This window comes from Kockovaella imperatae (assembly GCF_002102565.1).
Source record: "Kockovaella imperatae strain NRRL Y-17943 chromosome Unknown BD324scaffold_1, whole genome shotgun sequence".
Classification (NCBI taxonomy): Eukaryota; Fungi; Basidiomycota; class Tremellomycetes; order Tremellales; family Cuniculitremaceae; genus Kockovaella; species Kockovaella imperatae.
Window position 1 is genome coordinate 2,006,380 of NW_019028941.1, and position 7,125 is coordinate 2,013,504.

Consider the following 7,125-nt stretch of genomic DNA (forward strand, 5'->3'; position numbering starts at 1 on the left):
ACGATCTGCCCGAGCCGGCGGACGTTTCAGACTTTTCAGGTACGGTTGCAGTCTCGAGTCCAATAGTGGCACATTGATTATGGATCTCTTGTATCTACCGATCTACCAAGGCCCATCTATCTCAAGTCTGCGAATCCCTGACTGCTTGCATGAACTTCAACAAGAGGTCCTCTTGATTCGCCCTTGCAAGTACAAAGACTCCACAAGGTTGCCCATTCTCCTTCCTCCACCCGGTCGGGATCGTGGCGATTGGCCAACCGAGCCAAGCGGCATAACTCACCAGGGTGGCATCGCTATTCGACACAATCAGGTCAATTCCCATCTCGTGCATGACCTTTTCGACTCCCTTTGGTCCAGCTAGATTTTTGACTTGGTCGATGGTCTCTCGATGGATCTCTGGTGTCATTTGGGTGGATAACTTGAGGCAGTCTTCCAACATGCTTTGACCAGGGTGTTCTGAGCAGAGTGTCAGTCAGATGTTGCGAATGAGGTGGATGGCATTGTTTATCACCCTTGGGCATAGCGAGTTCAGCATGGTCCTTGTTCCACTGGACGATTGCGGCCATGTCCGTGACTCCGCCATTCTCAAACTGATCCAGGTAGCCTTTGACCACGGTGTTGCACTCGTATACTGATCAAGTCAGTGGAAAAAACGGTTTGAAGGCGGTAAGAAAACACTGACAGGCGACCTGGTGCAATCCATTACCGCTCAGATTGAGATGATTGGGCTCATCAAGATGTAAAGGATAAACCACTCGTTCGCAGATGGCTTCCAAGCTTTTCACGAACGCCTCGTACGGTTCTTTCTAAGCAGGTCATGTGTAAGCAGGGCCATCTTACAGCGACAGTCTGCTTACTTGCTTCTCCCACTTCTGCTTCCATTCTTGTCCCCATGTTCCCCATGTCGGATCCAACACCCCGACTTTGAAGTTTAGGTTGTCTCCAAGGCTGACTTGGTCCCTGACGATAATTGAGTCCGAGCAGATCACCTCGGCAAGTTTTCTCAGATCACCAGGACAACCTGCCATCACCCCGATCCTATCAAAGGAGTTGCTGATCCTCCAGATTCCGGTGGTCGACACTCGACCGGCTGACAAGGTCAAGCCGTAGACGTCGCTCACACTCGCTGGGAAGACATTGGATCCTGATGTCTCGGATCCAATCGCGAGCGGGACGAAGCCAGCAGCTATAGATACTGCTGATCCGGAGGATGAGCCGCCAGCTATCTGAGCGGTCACCTCAGCGTATGATTTAGACTGATACAGATCTGTCCTTACTGGCTGATCCTTCTCGCTTAGACCCTCCTGGCGAAAGGTTGAGAGCGTCTGCCCGCCCACCGTACTGTAACCCATGGGCGTCGAGGCGTCCCTAGTAAGGTCAGACATGTGATTTCGCAATAGTACCGACTCACTTGAGACCACAGAGCTCCTGGTGAAGGATACGTGTTTAGTACTTCTCACGTCGCCATTCCAGCGCGGACCACTTACCGTCATGTTGGACTTTCCTAGAATGATTAGACCAGCTTCCAACAGCTGACAGGAACATCCATCAGGCTCTCAGACCCCTCTCAAACAGGGCACTCACCCTATCAACAATATCCGAATTCCGCTTCGCCTTCATCGCCTTGATCACTTCAGTCCCGGCGGTATTTGTCATGCCCAGCTCTGGCCCAGTAACAATCGCATCCTGCCCCGATTCAGCCCAGAGACCAAACTGGCTCTCACCTTGATCACAATGGGAACGCCATGAAGTGGGCCTTGTGACTTTCCACTTCTGACCTCGGTGTCTCTTTGCTTCGCCAACGCCAGGACGATATCCTTGGGACATACACTGATCAATGCCTGTAGTTTTCGACCCTTTATGTTATCCGCTTCGATTCGTTCAAGACATTGTATCACCAGCGACTCGCAGGTCTGCCGACCACTGGCAATATCCTCAGCTATCTGGTACGCGAATTGCATGTTGCCTGTTGCATAGAATCATGCAGATGTCCAGCAGATAGTATTTAGACTCTTCTGAGGTATGGCTTTTGACACCCTGTCAACAGATCTCGAGATTCACCGACGGGCTGAGACGATGACGTTACTTATACCGGCCTATTCGGCGTTTTGAGATCCCCTGGTAACATGATGATTAGCATGGCATCACAAGCTAGATCTTGACTACCTGCACGACTATACTTGCCTCTGAGCTCATCCTCAGGACTCGATGATCGCGTGCTCTCTGAACAAGATTTAGCAGTCAAAGCCTTGCCGATGGATTCCTTCAAAAAGACACGTATTCATCTTCAACGCCTCTATACGATCTGAACGCTCGGGCTGGAGACTATGCATCATCACAAGATCTTCACACAACTCCTGGGGGAGAGGAGGAGGCGGGGGGGGGAAGGGGGAGGGGGCGGGAGGCGTAATGATTCGACCATACTCTGAAGCCAGGGAACAGACTTCAACGTGGGCGAGATCTTCGCCGCCCTCATATTCTAGCGGCTGGCCCTTGAGAGCGCGGACAAGAACACGATACGTCTCAGCTGCGCCCCTGCCTCATGCGTTATCACACGTCCAAGAGTAGATGTTAGAATTCATCTGGATCCGCTCGCTTGGGAACAGTCATCTTGGGCTCTGTCAAAACTCAGTTGGGGAGACTTGCAGGAAAGAATCATTGGTGACTAGGGATCCCCTCGAAGTTGAATATTTATAGCCCATATATTTTCCACGGCTTTTATCCCGCCACCGTTGAGCTCGAGACGCGCAAGTGGAATGACTGATTCATGAAGGTATAACCAGATCGTGATCATTACGTTCAAGTCTAAGCTACCTGAGCGGTCTCTCATTCGAGTCGAAGGCTTTCATTGTTCTCCGTCCGCGTGCTCCTTCCTCGTCGTTGATCCTCAAGCTATCCCATCTGAGCGCAGTCGGTCTACCTCATCATGTCGTCCATCGGGACGGGCTATGACCTGTCGGTCTCGACGTATTCTCCAGATGGCAGATTGTTCCAGGTAAGCAGTCTCCTAGCTGTGCTTGAGTCGACTCACCGGTGCTCAGGTCGAATACGCGGGCAAGGCTGTAGAAGCTGCAGGGTGAGTTTGAGCCCTTTTCCATCCATATCACCTTGGTCATCCAACCCATCGAAGGATACCCCGTTATGATACTGATATCTTGTCAGCGTCGCGATCGGTCTGAGATGTTCTGACGGTGTGGTCCTCGGTGTGGAACGTATACTTCACTCGAAGCTCCTGGTCAAAGGTGCCAATAGGAGGATACAAAGTCTGGACGATTCCATTGGACTCGCATCTGCTGGTTTGCTGGCAGATGGTGTGCATTTGGCCGATAGGGGAAGGGATGAAGTTTGGAACTTTAGAGAAACTTACAATGCGCCTATACCGACGCAGGTGTGTCAAAGTCCATTCTTCCTTTTGCCAGGATCTTGCTGAGACCTACCTGGGCTCTTTAGATTCTCGCGGATCGACTGTCAATGTACGTTCAAGCATACACCGCTTATTCGTCCGTGAGACCATTCGGCGTATCGAGTTTGGTCGCTGGAGTGGACAAGACTGGACCCAGATTGTTCTGTATCGAGCCTTCAGGTGTCTTTTACGGATACAGAGGGTACGCAGTTGGTAAAGGAGCAGTTTTGGCTAGGACAGAGTTGGAAAAGGCCGTGGGGAAGGAAACGGAGGAAGGAGGTGTTGCTCTGACGTGCAGAGAAGGTGTTTTGGAAGTCGCGAGAATGTGAGTGAGACGCTAGCGTTCGCATCGTGTCCCTAACTTCTCGCAGTATCCACCTCGTTCACGACGACAACAAGGACAAGGAATTCGAACTTGAAATGACTTGGATCTCCCCTGAATCAAACATGAAGCATGCCGTCGTGCCTGCCGATTTGCTCGCCGAAGCTGATGCGAAGGGTAAAGCGGCGCTCGAAGAGGGAATGGAAGAGGACTAAAGGCAGACAAGATGTGATTTTACCGACATGTACATGACAGACAATTGCATACAACGAGACAAGCGAGACATCAACAGACAGGGGAATAATGTGAATACTCTAAAGATTGATTACACTAGGGCCATTCTACTCTTTCCAACTCCACCTCGCCAATTCTTCAGTCCGCCCACTCGACTGGCAGCTTGTTGTCGCTGAATCTGAGCAAAAGCCTCGAGCACATGAGATGGGAGTAAAGGAGATCTAGCACTAGGCGGAGGGGCGAACAATGATACAGGTTTACGCGCCGATGTGTTCAATTTGCGCGGGAGAACAGCATCACCGGAAGTGGACCCATGACCTGTCGTCGTAGCGGGTGTGGCGGCCAAGGTTGTGGTAGCTTCGGGTGAAGCAGTCAAATCATTCTTCTGCTTCTTTGCAGACGGTGATTCGGCGGTGGAGGTCACGGTCAAACGCCGCTTAAGAGCAGGCGAAGCGATAAGCTTGTCGTTGGACATGGACCCTGCAGCTTGATGCGACATGGTGGGCTTCCGACCTCCTGTCCTACTTGGACCAGCGTGACTCGTAGGTATGGGGACGGCCGCGGCTGCCTTCTCGATGCGCGTCCGCACTTCTAAAGCGGTGACACAGAGGGATCTGACCATTTCGAACGAGAGGAAACCGAGAATATCCACAATGTCGTCGTTGGGGCGGACATCGAGGTAAGCTGAAAAGTTGACAAAATCACGGAACCTTCGGGCTGGCAAAGTGGTCAGCGAGACATCCTCGCCGCATCGAGACGACTGACCCTTTCTGTACGTGAAACTCGCTTGACGACAGTCAGAATAATGGACATATTCGTCTTTTGTCATCTTCTTGGTGATCTCATCGGCATCCTGAGCAAGCGTCTCAGCACCGCAAGCCAAGGCATGGCTCTGCCTCCACTCACCCTCAGTCTCTGCATACTATCCTGATAGGCTTGCATCTCGTCGTCGTCCTCTTCTTCTTCTTCGTCACCTCCAGACTGGCGGGAAGGAAGCGTCCGCAAAAAGTCGCCAAACGGTGTGAAAAGCTCCCACGGGAGTTTGACCATGCTCTTGCGGCTCTTTGCGCCTTTGTCTGAGGAAGTCAGAATAAGCGAGAGATATGTTCAGAGGTCGTACGTGACCCACCCGCATCATCCACATCAACATCTCCCTCTTCATCCTCCTTTGCCTTTTTTCTCACGTCCTTCCAGCTGAGGTAAGTCCGTAATCGATTGACTTTGCCTCGATCGTCGCGTATCAGAAAGATGAGATCCTCAGCCGAGAGGAAGCGAGAAGATCGAAGATGCGTTAGGAGTCGAGCGCGTGTGACCTGGAATGGTGAGCATCAAAACCTTTTGACTCCCTTACAATTTCGATAATTTGCCCTCGGACAACGTCCTCCACCAGCTTGACAGTCTCCGGTAAAGGATCTTGCACTTCGCCAAAGACAAACATCTACGCATCGCCGTCAGTCCACTCTTGTTACAAAGCCTTCGTTGGGCCCCCTCACCATCTGACTGATCTCATTGAGATATTTGTAATCCCCTTTGGCCTCCCCTCCAGTCTTCTTTTTGGCTGCTGCAGCCGATCCAGCAGGCCCACCTCGCTTCTTTTTACCTGTATCGTCGTCGTCATCGTCATCTCCGTCTTCGTCGTCCTCCAGCTCTACGAGTTCAGGTGAAGGGGAGACCTTGAGGGTGACGTTCGATGTCGGCTTGGGGACCGTTGTGGCGGGTGTGGGCCGGGCTTTGGAAGGGGTCGTCTTGGGCGCGGCAGGATTGAGCGTCGTGTGGATGTCGGCAGCGTTTGGCAAGGCCATAGGAAGGGCGAGGGATGACATCGCGAAGTGTGTTGAAGGGGTATATAGTCGTGTATGGCGCTGCTCGTGATGACCCGTCAAGTGGGGGACGCTGAATATCGCTCTGACACGTTATATACAGTTTATGGATCCCCTTCTGCCGTCCAGTCACCACGCTCCAAAGGATACTGGATTGACGACCTGGGTTCGTATATCTCGGACTCTGTATCACTAGCAGCTGATTGCAGCGTACCTGGTTGTCTTTTCGCTTCTAATTATTCCAAACGGACCTAACGGACCGAAGCGAATGAGGTATTTCTAGCAGTCCAAAGGGATGTATGCGAAGGAGTTCGGAGGGACAGATCGTTGGCCTTGAGCTGGCGGTGTACAGTCCAATAAGATATGAGGTTGGAAGAGTCGACCCAATGGATCGATTATATACAGAGTCTAGCAGCGATTTCACGGAGAGATCGGATCGTTGGGATGACCCAGTACGAGTTGTTGTAAAGGGATAGAGCGATGATGCCTCGGTCCAATGATCCCGAAGCAGCCGAGAATTCTTGCCAATGGTCTGACCGAAAGGAAGGTCTCAATTGGCGAGGAAGCAACGGAGGGATCCACGCTGCCTTTGATGACCTGATAAGAACTTTTGGCGGCGCCTAGCGGTTGAGACGAGCCAGGGAGGGGCGAGTCACTCGGATACGCGAGCCGATAGGATTGACTCTCTAGTTTCGCTAATGACTCATGATGTAAAGCGTGACGCTGAGCATGTGGTTCCCAAGTCTGTATCAGACCAGAGAAGGAGGCAATGAATGGCGACGGATATCAAATCACAGCTACAACCTCCCTCGGTCAGTTCAAATGTGTGCTGTGGCGGACACAAATTCAGAACCCGTCGGCCGTAGACCATGGAACAGAATCTTGACAGGTACCATGTATGCAGGCTGATCAAGGCACTAGTATCATAGGCAAGCTAGATGCATTGGTCAACGCATCCAAAGGAGTTCACTTCAAGCGAACCAACTGCGCTCCAAGCGAGGTGTGTCATTCATCATGTATTATCATAAATTCATCACCATCATTACCCGCATCATCATGCGACGTGTCCTGCCCATTCCTGAGTCATGGATTCAGGTTCGTTCTTCAATTTCAAAGCAGTCACATCATCACGTCTCCATATCCTCGTCGCGGCATCATCAGTGCACGCTGCTATCTAAGCGAGGGTGTCAGCCTGAAAAGCAGCTCATGTTTTACCCATCTCACCATATCGTGACCCCAATCCACCGCATTCATCTCTCTCTCCCTCATCGTATCTTGCATCCCAAGTTTCGTGGCGATCACTTCTTGGACACCATTTCGCCAGACACCAGAGTATGAGGCAGTGT

At 51.7% G+C, this 7,125-nt stretch overlaps 4 protein-coding genes across 4 annotated transcripts; 1 reads left to right on the top strand and 3 right to left on the bottom strand.

The window, feature by feature from the left end:
• Positions 1–64: 64 nt before the first annotated feature.
• Positions 65–2,374, bottom strand: BD324DRAFT_614075 (amidase signature domain-containing protein). Its single transcript, XM_022014557.1, has 9 exons — positions 1,725–2,374; positions 1,585–1,686; positions 1,488–1,532; positions 1,412–1,428; positions 1,278–1,368; positions 858–1,226; positions 683–806; positions 512–631; positions 65–456 (listed from the first exon to the last, which is right to left on the bottom strand). Exons 1-9 carry the CDS (start codon positions 1,959–1,961, stop codon positions 122–124), a joined length of 1,440 nt encoding a protein of 479 aa, XP_021874985.1. The 5' UTR covers positions 1,962–2,374; the 3' UTR covers positions 65–121.
• Positions 2,375–2,766: 392 nt separating this feature from the next.
• BD324DRAFT_614079 (proteasome subunit alpha type 3) lies at positions 2,767–3,983 on the top strand. Its single transcript, XM_022014558.1, has 5 exons — positions 2,767–2,995; positions 3,042–3,076; positions 3,163–3,388; positions 3,451–3,728; positions 3,775–3,983. The coding sequence occupies exons 1-5, from the start codon at positions 2,927–2,929 to the stop codon at positions 3,938–3,940; spliced, it is 774 nt and encodes a 257-aa protein (XP_021874986.1). The 5' UTR covers positions 2,767–2,926; the 3' UTR covers positions 3,941–3,983.
• A 67-nt stretch (positions 3,984–4,050) lies between these two features.
• BD324DRAFT_648179 (transcription initiation factor IID, 18kD subunit-domain-containing protein) lies at positions 4,051–5,782 on the bottom strand (the record flags this gene model as incomplete). Its single annotated transcript, XM_022017800.1, has 6 exons — positions 4,051–4,676; positions 4,725–4,812; positions 4,866–5,035; positions 5,089–5,272; positions 5,311–5,397; positions 5,453–5,782. The coding sequence occupies 6 exons, from the start codon at positions 5,780–5,782 to the stop codon at positions 4,051–4,053; spliced, it is 1,485 nt and encodes a 494-aa protein (XP_021874987.1).
• Positions 5,783–6,833: 1,051 nt separating this feature from the next.
• On the bottom strand, positions 6,834–7,048 carry BD324DRAFT_648180 (hypothetical protein; the record flags this gene model as incomplete). The annotated part of the gene is made up of 2 exons (XM_022017801.1): positions 6,834–6,953; positions 7,004–7,048. The coding sequence occupies 2 exons, from the start codon at positions 7,046–7,048 to the stop codon at positions 6,834–6,836; spliced, it is 165 nt and encodes a 54-aa protein (XP_021874988.1).
• Positions 7,049–7,125: the final 77 nt, after the last annotated feature.